Source organism: Castanea sativa, chromosome 4 (genome assembly GCF_040712315.1).
Source record: "Castanea sativa cultivar Marrone di Chiusa Pesio chromosome 4, ASM4071231v1".
NCBI lineage: Eukaryota > Viridiplantae > Streptophyta > Magnoliopsida > Fagales > Fagaceae > Castanea > Castanea sativa.
Genome location: NC_134016.1, coordinates 50,223,950 through 50,237,367, shown reverse-complemented (window position 1 = coordinate 50,237,367; position 13,418 = coordinate 50,223,950). Strand labels below are relative to the sequence as shown.

Genomic DNA, 13,418 nt, shown 5'->3' with positions numbered 1-13,418 from the left:
CAATCCAAATGCATATTAAGTGTATATGTGTGTGAAATTCCGTCTTGAAGACTGGAACTCTGACCTTTATCCACCACACTTTACAAATATTTATACTTGTGAAATGACTACCATACTAAAAGTGTACGGTGATTCATTTTCTAATATTTGATAACTATCTTAAATGTGTTGAAAAAAAAATTTCAACTTCTTTTACTTGCCATAAAATAAAATTGTTTTCAAGCCATATTTTTATATTAACTTTCTGTTTAGCTTATTTTTCCCGATATTAACAAATACTGAAAAAAAAAAAAAAAAAGTGAAAAATTATATGAAAGACATTTCATCTAAACAGACGGAGTCACATCAATAATTGCATCGTACGTTGGGAAACCCCAAAGAACCACAAGAGTGATAATCATAAATAAATGACAATATTCTATGAAAAATAAAAAAGAGACCAATCAAATCAAAGTCCAAAAGATTCTCAAAAAAAAAATCGAAGTCCAAAAGTTTCTCTTTGCAAAAGAAAAAAAAAAAAAATTCCGAAAGTCTCGGTCCACAATAAGTTGAATCTAAACGCATTCTATGATTCCTCGCTCTCTAGTCAGTCACCTTTGGAAATATGAAAAAGAAAAAAACAAAAAAGAGATGAGGTGGTCGAATCAGTGTGTAAAGCTCCACTGTCTGTACATTCCTAGCCTAGGACCCTTTACTTTTCTTTCATCACTTTTAGTCTCTCTCTCAGCTTTTGTTCTACTTCGTTGAGAAGTAAAGCTTGGTCAGCAACTTCTACATTAAGTTCTTTATACATGTGTGTGTACATTTCACACACTCTCACAGTCTCACTTTGCTCTCTCTCTCTCTCTGCTCTCTGACTCTCTCTGTGTAAGCAAAAGCATAAAAATCTCTGGTTTTTCAGTTTTGTGTGTGTGCGTTGTTAGGTACAGATATGGAGGCTGCAGCGAGAGAACACGTTGAAGAAATACGTAGAAAAAAGTTCTCCATTGGAGGGGAACAGAACCCATTAACTGAGGATCTTCATCAAGCTGTCAAGAACCTCTCTGCTGAGCTTTATGCCAAGGATGTACATTTTCTAATGGAACTCATTCAGGTTACTTTCTCAAACTCATTCTTTCTTTCTTAATAGTATATGTTTGTGTGTTTTTGTTATGGGTTCTCAATGATATATATGTTTGAGTAACGATTATTACAATTTTAACTGGGTTTGTACACGATTTCACCATTTTAATTGGCTAGAAGATTTTAGCTTCAACTTGTGCTTTTTTCTTACTTTTTCACCATATAAGTAAAAAAAAAAAATTATTATTAACTTATATCTTTTTGACAAAACTTACTAGAAATTGTACGATGCCAAACTCACTCACATGGCAAATTATTAATTTTACATGAGCCCAACAGGGACACCCAGGACAGACCCAGGTGGGGGCCAAGGGGGGGTCGGCCCCCTGTCCAAATTTTTTTATTTATTTAACAGATATTTTTTATATATATATATATATATATATATTTATTTTTTTTTTATAGCTGGCCCTCCTTTCAAAACTTTGCCCCCTTCTCTCCCATCAGCTAAGATAGCTTTATCCAAAAAAAAAAGAAAAAAAAGAGCTAAGCTAACTTCACTCGAATAATAACTATCTAATCCAAAAGCTTAGTAAAAATAATACAAACATTAACAATAGTGATTGTATTTTAGGAAAAAAAAAATTATTTTACCACCAAAAAACCAAAAAATAGTATGTTATTGGAGAAATTAAAGCTAAATTTTTTACAACTACTATAACTGGTATAAATATGAGTTGACTGTAGCAAGTTATTAAAAATAAAATATTTTATTAAAATTATATCTCTCATTTCAATTAAAAAACTCAAATTTTCACTTTTCCCTTATTATTTTAATAAATTGTTTATATTATTTTAAATGAAGTGATAAAAAATTATAACATTTAATATTGAGTGTATTATAGAGTAAAATAGATAAAGTAGCTTTTTGAAGTGCTAAAAGCTAAAATTTTTTGCATCACCACTGTAAATGCTCTAACTTCAAAAAAAAAAAAATCATAGGCAGCCTAGTATTAGAAAAAACTTTTTTTTTTTTTTTTTGCCTTTGTTGGTAGATGATTGTATCTTAATATATTTAGAAACAATGATTTTGTATATTTATAATTTTCTAATACTATATGGTGTCTATTTGGAGTTTTTTCTTTTCTTTTTATTCCAGCCCCTGCTAATTTAAAATTTTAGGTCCATCCCTGCTTTGTTGTATTATGTTCACAAATTCTCTCTTGCAATTATGTTTGGATGGAAGAGGAGAAGAGGGATGTAAAGGGAAGGGAATAGAGATTGTTGAATTAATCTTTGCTTCAAAATTGGAGAAAGTCTACCGCTCACAACAATTTCACAATAATTTTGACTTAAGCGAGTCTAGATGTAATTTTATTTTATTTTATTTTTACTTATGGTAGACGGACACTTCGGCTTAAGGAATTTTGTTGTGGCCATAGAAGAACTCTTAAAATTAGCAAAAGATGGTTATGGTTGTTAATTTATATGATATTATAATTTTCCCTCCTTCCAAATTTACATCCAAACAAAGTGGAATACTCTTTTACTTAATTTTTAAAACATTTAAATGAGGGAAAATGTAATCATTCTCTTGGTCTTTTCTCTCCTTCCCCTCTATTTTTGCTCTCTCTCCAAGCTTCTAAACATATTTTCTGTGAAAAAAAAAAAAAAGTTTTGTATATAGACTTAGTGTTAGATGTCTATATAGAGTAAAAGAATAGGGTTGAGTTTTATTGCCTTATGTGTTGAATTTATTTTGGTCAGAATGCTGAAGATAATGATTACTTGGAGGGAGTAGATCCATCTCTTGAGTTTGTCATAACTTCTGAGGACATTACTAACACATGGGCCCCCGCAACATTGCTGATTTTCAACAATGAGAAAGGTTTCTCATCGAAAAACATTGACTCTATTTGCAGTGTTGGTCGGTCCACCAAGAAAGGCAACAGGAAACGTGGTTATATTGGAGAGAAAGGTACTTTACCTAGTTTCCTAGAATTACAGCTTATACTAGCCACTCTATTGTAAGTATTGTTATAAGAACTAGTAACACCAAAATTTGTTATATATGGTTTACTCAAAATGCTATTTTGTCAAGAATACCATTAATAATTGTAATTGGGTTGACTTGGAAAGAAGTCAAAATAAGCATAACATTATTGACTTATTTGTTTAAGTCAAACATCAAAATTCCTTGATCCACAAAAGGAGAAACTTTCACATATATACTCTAAAGTGATAAATGCTAAGTTAAGAGTTTTGGAAGTTAGTAATGCTCACTAAAAGTCATATGTAAGTTATTTGAATTAGGAATGAATATTGTTGCCTTGGAAAGAGAGTTCAAAGCACAAATTCAATAAATAAATCTTCTTGCATGATGAAATTTGGCAAAGTCAAAATACACCTTATAGAAAGCATAAACAAACAAGTTAAGGTATGAGGGAATGTTGATATTTGACAATTAATTTTAATAGAAATAATGTGTATTAGTCTTTGGTATTTAACCCAATGCATAGTCTTAGTCACCAATAAATTCTGGTTCAAACTGACCCTTACTCTAGTAAAAAGGGCTGAAAGATAGTATCTAGGTTTAACCAACACCCCCCCCCCCCCCCCCCCTTTAAAAAAAAAGTTCTTAAGTTAGCCCTCTATTCATTTTAGCACAAAATGTTTTATCTAAAAATATTTTGGCTAAATTACATATTGCACCCTCTAACCATCTAAAATTCAATTTAGTAATATAACTTTTAACTTTGTTCAATTCAGTCCTTCCGTTAGTCATTGTTAGAATTTAGCTGCCAAAAAATAGTTTGTTTTAAACAAAGTAAATAGTTAAAAATGCAATTTAATTGAGATTAATAGGAAGACTAAAGGTCTGTTTAGATACAACTTATTTTGCTGAAAACTGAAAACAATAAAATAATAATAAAAAAATTAGGGTATGTTTGGTAACTGTTTTTTCCCCTTATTTTCTGTTTTCAAAAATAATTTTCTATTTTGAGACTAAAAAACTTGTTTGGCAACTCAAAATGGGCAAAAAACAAAAACTGTTTTCAAAACTCAATTTGTGAAAGAAATTGAAAACATGCAAAATGCTATTTTCAGCTTTTAATTTTTAAAAGTCAATGAAAATATGTATTTAATTTAATGAATTTATCTCATTTAATGAGATAACATTAAAGTTCAAATCCTAATAACAACATATTTTAGTATTTTCTATTTTTTTCTTCAAAAAACTATCTTTTTAATTTCAACTAACCAAACATGTTTTTGATTTCAAAAATACAAGAAAATTGTTTTTTCTTTATATTCCTAAAAACAAATTTTCGAAAATAAAAAACAAAAACTGTTACCAAGCATAACCTTACTGTTCATAAAATTTTTATTGTTTATAAGCTTAAATGCACTATTCATGGACAATGAACAGTGTAAGAGGCGCTGGATTAAAAAAAAACAAAAAAGGCAAACGCAGGAGACTTCATCCGTATCCAAACCAACACTAAATTGAACAAATTTGAAAGTTAGAGTATTAAATTGAACAAAAGTGAATTTAGAGGACTACCTTTAATTTTGTAATTTAGCCAAATATTTTCAAGGGAAATTGATTTTTTTTTTTTTTGGTGTTTGGTTGTGTTGTTGAAAACTCTTTTCTATATTAGATATTAAAAACTTTAAATCAACGCATTAAAATATTAATCACAACAACTAAAGTCAATCTAAAATCAAACTAAAAAATAAGCATGAACAAAATAAAATTATTGAAAATTACACTAATAAGCACAATCGAAGTAAGTGAATATATATATATATATATATATATAAAATAACAAAACTATTATCTAAACTTACACATTCAGATCATAATTAAAAAAAAAAATTTTGAAACCTCCAAAATGAAACTTTAAAGATATTTTTGTACAACTTTAAAAATTTTGGAGCAATTCCCAAAATTTTGAGCCCTATTGTGGTCATTTTGAGGATTCATGAGAGATATATATTTCCCATTTTAATGGTTTTGGGATTTTTTTGTCATTTTGGTGGTTTTAGGGGGTAGAATGGTTGCTAAGAGCATTGTTGCTCAATTGGCACCTCCTAGTATTTCCAACAGAAGCATCTAGGATTAAATCCCTCCTTCCCCATTGTAATTATCTAATTATAGTCATAGTGGAGGCTTTAAAAATGTTTTTGCTATTTTGTAGGTTTAGGGGTATTTTGGTTATTATGTCGGTTTTGAGGGTAATTTGGTCTTTTTGGAAATATAAGGTTTCTTCTATCATTTTAGAGGTTCTTGTGGGTGAATTTTTATCATTTTATAGGTTTCCAAGTTTTTTTTTTGGGGGGGGGAGGGGGGGGGGGTAGTTACAAGGGCATTTTAAAATTTTTGAGGTTGCTTTGGCCATTTTGGAGTTTATGGGTGTTTTAGTTGTAGATTCTAGGATATCTAGGGCATATTATAGGTTTTCGGAGGATATTTTTATCATTTTAAAGGTTTAAAAGGTGTTATGGTCATTTTGAATGTTTTGATAGAATTTTGGAGGTTTTGAGAGCGATTTGGTCATTTTATAGATTTTGGGATAATTTTGTCATTTTGGAGGTTTTGGTTCTTGAGCCAAAAAAAGGTAAAACTTTTTTAGCCCCAAAGAATGTGTTTTTCTTGATTAATAAAAGAAGATTTCAGTTTGACCAAGTTTTTCAATTGTCCCAAACTCTCCAAATCAAGGAAAACATTATTTGAGAAATGTTTTATCTATTATCGGAAAAAGTAAGGTGACAGTCAAGGACATAAAGACAAAGTCAAATGATTATAGCCAAAATTTGTTATAATTAAATGCAAATTCTAAAACTATAAATGGTTCCTCAAATCTAAAACGAAACTCTAGGGCTGTTTGGTCCACCATTTTTAAAATATGTTTTCAAAATGGGTGAGAGTAGGTTTTGAAAGTATTTTCCAAAAATGTTTTAAATGTGGAAGAAGAAAAATAAAATCAAATCTGTTTGCCAGCTTTATTTCAATTTTTTTACTCATTATTTTATTCTTTTGTTTGAGAATTCCTCAATTAATGGCTTAAGTACAAGATATGCATTCCAAAACTTAGCTGTACTTAGAGCATCCACAGCAGTGGAGCTAAATAGGTATATTGGTATTTTTTTGCTCCTCCAACACCAAAAAGCATGCTCCAGCAGTGGAGCTAAAGCTTTTTTTTTAGCTGATTGCTACAGTGCACATGTATCCATACATGTACACTGTTCATAAGAGCTAAACAAAAAAAACAATATTTTATTCTCGGCCGGAGTAAAATAATAAAAATGGTGCCTCTCTCTCTCTCTCTCTCTCTCTTAGTCCCTCCCACCCCTCTGTCTCAAAGTCTCCGACCCACACTTCCACCGGCCTCAACGTCACCGGCCAAAGCCGACCCAAGCCCCAAGCCCCAAGCCGTCGGCCTCAACGTCACTGACCCAAGCCCCAAGCTGCCTCCGCCTAGACGCCGATCAGACCCATCCGCCTCAGACCCATGCCGACAGTCTCTTCCACCACCTCACCACCACACACACCTCAAAAAAAAAAAAAAAAAAAAACAGCAACCTCTCCAACACCATACACACACCTCCACCACCTCCAACACACAAAAACCCATAAATCCACCACCACTAAACCCATAAAATCCACCATGAACCACCACCAACAACAACCAAAATAACCCCAAAACCCATTAAATCCACACCACTATCAACACAACCAAAACCAAAACCAACACCATCAACCTACTACCACCAATCACCAAACCCATCTCAAAAATAGAAGGAAAAAAAAAAAAAAAAAAAAAAAAAAAAACCATTGATGAGCAAACTCACCACCACTACCGATCTACACGGACCTAGACCCATTCCATGGACCCAAACACACGAACCCAAACCACAAAAAGAGCTAGAGAATTTATGGAATCAAGTAGAAAATGAAAAAAAAAAAAAAAAAAAAAAAAAAGAGAGGAGAAAACGAGAGCTGGAGGCAGAAAGAAAGATTGAGGGAGGAATGGGAGAAAGGGGAAAGTAAAGAGAAAAAAAAAAAAGAAGGGATGGAATCCTATGCTACGTGTGTGGTGGACAAATGCAAGAGGAAAAAAAAAGAAAAAAAAGAAGAAAGAAACGTGTGGATGAAAAAAAGGCAAAGAATAAGAAATGACAATTTAAAAATATTTTCACAATATTTTTACAATAAATTTTAAGTAATTAGCTAATATTGGTGAATAAAAATATAATTTCAGTGGCGGGATCAAATTAGAATTAGTAACAATTTTTCATATAAGATTTTGTTATGATTCTCGTGAAAGTATTGCAAAAAATATTGTGGATGTAACATTGTTTTTTTAAATATAATTCTTGAGAATGAATAGAATTTGAAGAAAAAATAAAGATTGTTGTGGCAGTGGCGGCAGCGGCAGTGGTAGTGGCGGTAGCAGCAACTGCGGTGGCGGCAGCGGTAGTGGCAGCGGTTGCGGTTGCGGGTGGTTGTGATTGTTGTTTATTGTAGTAAATATATTATTTTATTGTATTTGATATATTATTTTATTGTAGTAGATATATTATTTTATTGTGATGTTTATATTATTTTATTGTGTTGAAAGCTAAAATAGATCCACTGCTGCAGCATGTTTTGTAAAGTGAGTAGGTAAAATAGATAAAGTAACTTTTTGTAGAGCTAAAAAGCTAAATTTTTAGCTCCACGGCTGTGGATGCTCTTACTGGTAAAAAAAACAAAAAAAAACTTAATTGTACTTAGAAAATATGTGAAGTTATTGTAGACACTACAATGAAAAATTGTCGTTAAAAGTTGGAACCTTTTGGAAAAAAACATTACAAATAAACAATGGAAATGACCGTCCCTAATCTCTCTCTCTCTCTCTCTCTCTCTCTCTCTCTCTCATATCTTAATGCTTGTGAATCGACTTCTATGCTAATCTTAAGATATCAATGCAGAGTATTATGTATTATATACTCAATTATAGTGAAAGAAAAGATTAAAACCATAATGATGTTGATAATTACCGGAGAGGATAATTTAACCGTTCTCTTATTGCTCTAATTAGCTTATTCTCTGGTTAATATGCAGGAATTGGATTTAAGAGTGTCTTTCTGGTTAGTTCTCAGCCATACATATTCAGCAATGGATATCAGATACGATTCAATGAAGAGCCTTGCCCACATTGCAATCTTGGGTACATAGTTCCTGAATGGGTCGAGGAGAACCCAACACTTTCTGACATCAAAAAAATATATGGTTCTGGGACTACTCTTCCAACAACAACAATAGTCTTACCTCTGAAGTACGATAAGGTCAAACCTGTGAAGCAACAGCTCTCAAATGTTCATCCTGAAGTTCTATTGTTCCTATCAAAGATTAGGCGGCTTTCAGTAAGGGAACATAACAACGATCCCAGGCTCAATACTGTAAGTGCAATCGCAATTACCAGTGAAACTGAATTGGAGGTGAGGAAGAACATTGATGCTGTGTCCTACACAATCCATCTCTCTGCTGATGAAAAGGGTAAGGAGTCTGAGGGAGAATGCAGGTACTTTATGTGGAGGCAAAAGTTTCCTGTCAGGCAGGAAAACAAAGTGGAAAGGAGAATGGAAGTTGAAGAGTTGGTGATCACATTGGCTTTTCCTTTTGAAGAGCGCCTCCATAGGGGAATGAGCTCACCTGGGATCTATGCATTTCTTCCCACAGAGATGTTTACCAACTTTCCTTTCATAATTCAGGCAGATTTTCTTCTTGCCTCATCAAGGGAAACAATTCTCTTAGACAACAAGTGGAACCAAGGGATTCTTGACTGCGTGCCCTCTGCTTTTATCAATGCGTTTGTTTCACTGGTTAAAAATTCTGAAAATGCTCCAATGTCTAGTTTAGCTTCCATGTTCAGGTTCATTCCCATCGACAACTCTTCTTATCAAACGTTGAATGTTGTCAGAGAGTCCATCAAATCAAAGCTTCTTGAAGAAAGTATTCTTCCAAGTGAGTCTTACACACCGCAAAAGATCTTTCATAAACCTCAAGAAGTTGGTAGGCTTATGCCTGCTTTCTGGACCATTTTGGAGAAGGCAAGGGAGCAAAAGGTGAGTTTGTTTCATCTTTCATCACATGGAAAGTACATTTTGAGCTCCTCATTTGATAGAGCAGAATATGATTACATATTGAATTTCTTGGGTGTGGAACTAGTCAACAACGAATGGTACGCAAAGTGCATCCAAAGTTCTAAACTTGTTGAAGGAGTGTCAGAGGACGTGTACTTGGAGCTTTTGCTATTTGTTGCGGATAACTGGAGTTCCAAATTTGACTCTACCGACATGAAGTACATACAACTAATAAAATATGTGGGTCTTTATGGCGATGTGTCTTTGTGTAGCATAAATGAATCCATGCATTTCAATCGTGACAGAGTGGTGTCCTTATCCCGTCATCCTGATCATATCTCATGGCTGATTGATTGGAACAAGGAATTCAAATGTCCAGCCAATTACTTTTTTTGGCCGAAAAGCACACAAGAAGCTATCCAATTCTTCTCTAAGAGGGAGACGGTGTTGGAGTGGCTACGAGATCATGTGAAGGTTGGTGCTATGAGCGTCTATGAATATGCAGTTCACCTTAACAATTATCTCAATAGTTGCCAGAAGCGTGCTATTACCTTTGTTCACTTCTTGTACCACTCGCTTCAAAAGTCTTTTCTTTCCCATCATGAGGTTGGTATTTTATGTAATTCTATGCCACTTGTGGATAATTATGGAAATTTACAGAGACACAGGACAGGGGTTCTTGTCCCTGCCAATGGAAGCAAATGGGTGGGATTGATTGGTTCAAATCCATGGACAAATGAAGGCTATGTTGAGTTAGCAGAAGACTACTTGCGACCAGGCCATTTTGCAGGTGAATATGCCTCTGGAGAAAGACTCTTGGAGTTCCTTAAAACTCATATTGTAGCAGCTGATATCCCTTACATATCTCCTCCTAACGCTGCAATTCCTACGGTATCATCGCCACTCACCAAGCAAAATGCATTCTTGCTGTTGGATTGGATTCGGAATCTGAAACTTAGAGAAATTTACATTCCCGAGAATTTCTTGAAATGCATAAAGGAAGGTAGCTGGCTGAAAATTACTACCAGTGGCTGTCCTGGTTACCGGCCACCTTCAGAGTCATTCATGCTTTCCTCTTCATTGGGAAATATTTTGCAGAACGGATCTGTGCTTGTTGATATTCCCTTGATTGATCTAAGTTTTTATGGTGATGAAATAAGTGAGTATAAGGAGGAGCTGAAGAAAATTGGTGTCATGTCTGAGTATGGAGAAGCATGTGAATTTATTGGAAAGCGTCTTATGTCTTTCACAGAATACTCCACTTTAAGTAGAGACCAAGTGCTGTCTATACTAAATTTCATCAGATTTTTGAGGGAAAAGTTTCTTCCTCAGGATAAGTTCATCAACAGTATCAAGAATAAGAGATGGCTAAGGACATGCTGTGGTGACAGGTCTCCAGTTGAAGCTGTTTTGTTTGATGAGGAATGGAAAACTGCATCACAAATCAGTAGCATCCCCTTCATCGATCGAGATTACTTTGGAGAGGAAATTCTTTCTTTTAGAGAGGAACTCAAGTCACTTGGTGTGGTAATTGGCTTCAGTGATCGTTATAATCTTGTTGTAGACAACTTAAAGTCACCTCCATGCTCATCTCTGACGGCTGAGGCTGTTCTTTTGATACTGGAATGTATGCGATGTCTAGGATCATCTAACAAACTTGTTCAGGCATTGAGTGGTGTGAAATGCTTCATGACGAATCTTGGGTACAAGCGTCCGGGTGAATGTTTCTTGTTTGACCCTCAATGGGTTTGTATTCTAGAGGTTTTTGAAGGCTTTGCATTGATTGATCATGATTTCCATGGAACCAAAATCTTCTCTTACAGAAACGAGTTGAAGCAAACTGGGGTGAAGGTGGATTTTGAGGAGGCGGTAAAAGAATTTGCTGACAGATTCAAGCAGGAGGCGTCTTCCATGACTAACGAATTTGTTCTCTCTTTTCTTTCGTGTCATAGGGAGCTAAAAGATAATGCATGTGTGTTTCCTCCAGATCTTAGGAAAAATATCCGTGACCTTAAGTGGTTGCAGACTAGGCGTGGTGATAAGAGTTCTCCAAGAGATTGCATTCTGTTTGGAGCAGATTGGCAGTCAATTTTACCAATTACTGTCGACCTCCCTTTCTTAGATGATAGGGACAACTATTATGGCAAGGACATTCATAATTACAAGGAAGAGCTGAAGAGCATGGGAGTTGTTGTTGAATTTAAAGATGGTGCGAAGTTTGTTGCAGCTGGTCTTCACTTTCCCATTAATCCTGCTCTGATAACTGCTGAAAATGTGTTTTCATTGCTGGAATGCATACGGATTTTAATCCAAGGAGTAAATTACTCCTTTCCAGATTCTTTCCTAAAACAAAATTCTCGGAAATGGTTGAAGACCACTAGAGGTTATAGACCTCCAGAAAAGTGCTTATTGTTCGATCCTAGGTGGGGGTCTTATTTGGAGCGGACAGATGGACCCTTTATTGATGAAGATTTCTATGGTTCTAATATTACACTGTACAAAGAAGAGCTCAAGGCAATAGGAGTCACCCTTGATGTTAAAGACGGATGTTCATTGATTGCCAGGCACCTCGAATTCCATGTCCATTTCCCTACAATAGCTCGAATATATAATTACTTGAGTCTATCTGATTGGGAGAATGACAGTGAACTTACAAAAGGGATATGGATCCCATATGGAAATAAGAAAGGAGAGTGGGTCAGCCCCTGTGAATGTGTTCTGCATGACAAGGATGGTCTCTTCAGTTCGCAGCTAAAAGTTCTTGACAAATATTATGACCAAAAGTTACTTAACTTCTTCTCACATGCTTTCCACGTTAAATTCAATCCTTCGGTTGCTGATTACTGTAAGCTTTGGGAGGTTTGGGAAAGTTCAGGACGTCGATTGTCACATGATGACTGTCTTAAGTTCTGGGGGTATCTTTTGACGCACTGGGGTGAAAAGACTGAGAAAACTATCACTGAGAAGCTGGTGAAATTGCCGGTTGCTTCTGGCTCAGATGAAATTTTGCTGTTCAACAAGCATGATGTCTTTATTGCCGATGATCTTCAGCTGAAAGATCTTTTCAAACAGTTTTCTGCTCAATCTCTATTTGTCTGGTACCCTCAGCCAAGCAAGCCTTCTTTACCTCAGATGAAGTTGTTTGATATTTACCGGAAGATTGGTGTTCGCACCATATCCGAGTCTGTAGAGAAGGAAGAATCATACACAGTGGATGTTGCTCAACTCAATCAGGTGAATCCAAAGGAGAATTTGATTACAAAAGATCTGGTTACACTCATCCTTGGTTTTCTAGCAAATCCTGTGATGAAAATGGATGCTGAAAGAAGGCATCAAATGATCCGTGGGCTTCTGAATATTACTTTCCTTGAGATAGTTGAACCGATAACCGTGAAGTACTGTTTATCACTTTCTTCAGGGGAGATCGTGAATGCAAGAGCAAGCCGAATGATATGCTGGGATAGACAGTCTTCAAAGTTTTTCACACAGAAGTTGGACAGGTCTAGAGGATATAAGAATCAAATTGAATATGCAACTGATTTTTCTGAAGCAATATCTGAGGGTGTGCTATGGGAGAACTGTGATCATATTGGTGCGCTCTCTGAACTGATCAAGCTAGCCTTCGTGCTGGAATTTGATGAGGAAGCAGTTAGGTTTTTAATGAAGTCCAAGAATTTGCAAATATACTTGGAGGATGAGGAGTTCATTGCATCTGTCTTTCCTTCTGACTAGTTAGATATATACCATGAACTGTTAATAATTGTAAGTGTTTCTTTCATATATTTCCTGTGTGTTTCTTACAGTGTTTTGGGCGTAAATTTAAACTCAAAAGAATGAATCAGTTGCTGCTATTCTGATTCTAATGGTCATTCATAAGGTGTTAAACTTCTATTGTCTTGTCCTAGATTTTCCTTTGTTTGTATTTCTATTTTGGGGTGATACTCTTGTAATTCTGAACTAAATGGTAATGTTTGGTATTGGCATGTATATATATTTTTGAGCCTCAAGTTTCGGCTTTTTGGATTTTGTTGAGCGGTGGACCAAAACATGGTCTTTGACATATATGGCCTTATAATAATTTTAAGTATATTAACGGACTTTTAATATTTCTAAGTTAATTATGTTCTTTATTTGACTTTTAAGCAATTAAGTGACTTTTTTGTGGCATCTCGGATTGTATGGATTGGCTGTGTGTATATTGTGTTATATACATGATGAAGAAG

The 13,418-nt window shown here is 34.7% G+C and overlaps 1 protein-coding gene across 1 annotated transcript; it reads left to right on the top strand.

Moving 5' to 3' along the window:
* Positions 1–808: 808 nt before the first annotated feature.
* LOC142632094 (uncharacterized) lies at positions 809–13,221 on the top strand. Its single transcript, XM_075806514.1, has 3 exons — positions 809–1,093; positions 2,830–3,040; positions 8,174–13,221. Exons 1-3 carry the CDS (start codon positions 932–934, stop codon positions 12,925–12,927), a joined length of 5,127 nt encoding a protein of 1,708 aa, XP_075662629.1. The 5' UTR covers positions 809–931; the 3' UTR covers positions 12,928–13,221.
* Positions 13,222–13,418: the final 197 nt, after the last annotated feature.

Bases quoted from the DNA above. Each gene is read 5' to 3' on its own strand.
- LOC142632094 (XM_075806514.1), top strand. From the start codon at position 932: ATGGAGGCTGCAGCGAGAGAACACGTTGAAGAAATACGTAGAAAAAAG. The intron at 1,094-2,829 runs GTTACTTTCTCA...TATTTTGGTCAG, and splicing joins TTCTAATGGAACTCATTCAG to AATGCTGAAGATAATGATTA. The intron at 3,041-8,173 runs GTACTTTACCTA...GTTAATATGCAG, and splicing joins TGGTTATATTGGAGAGAAAG to GAATTGGATTTAAGAGTGTC.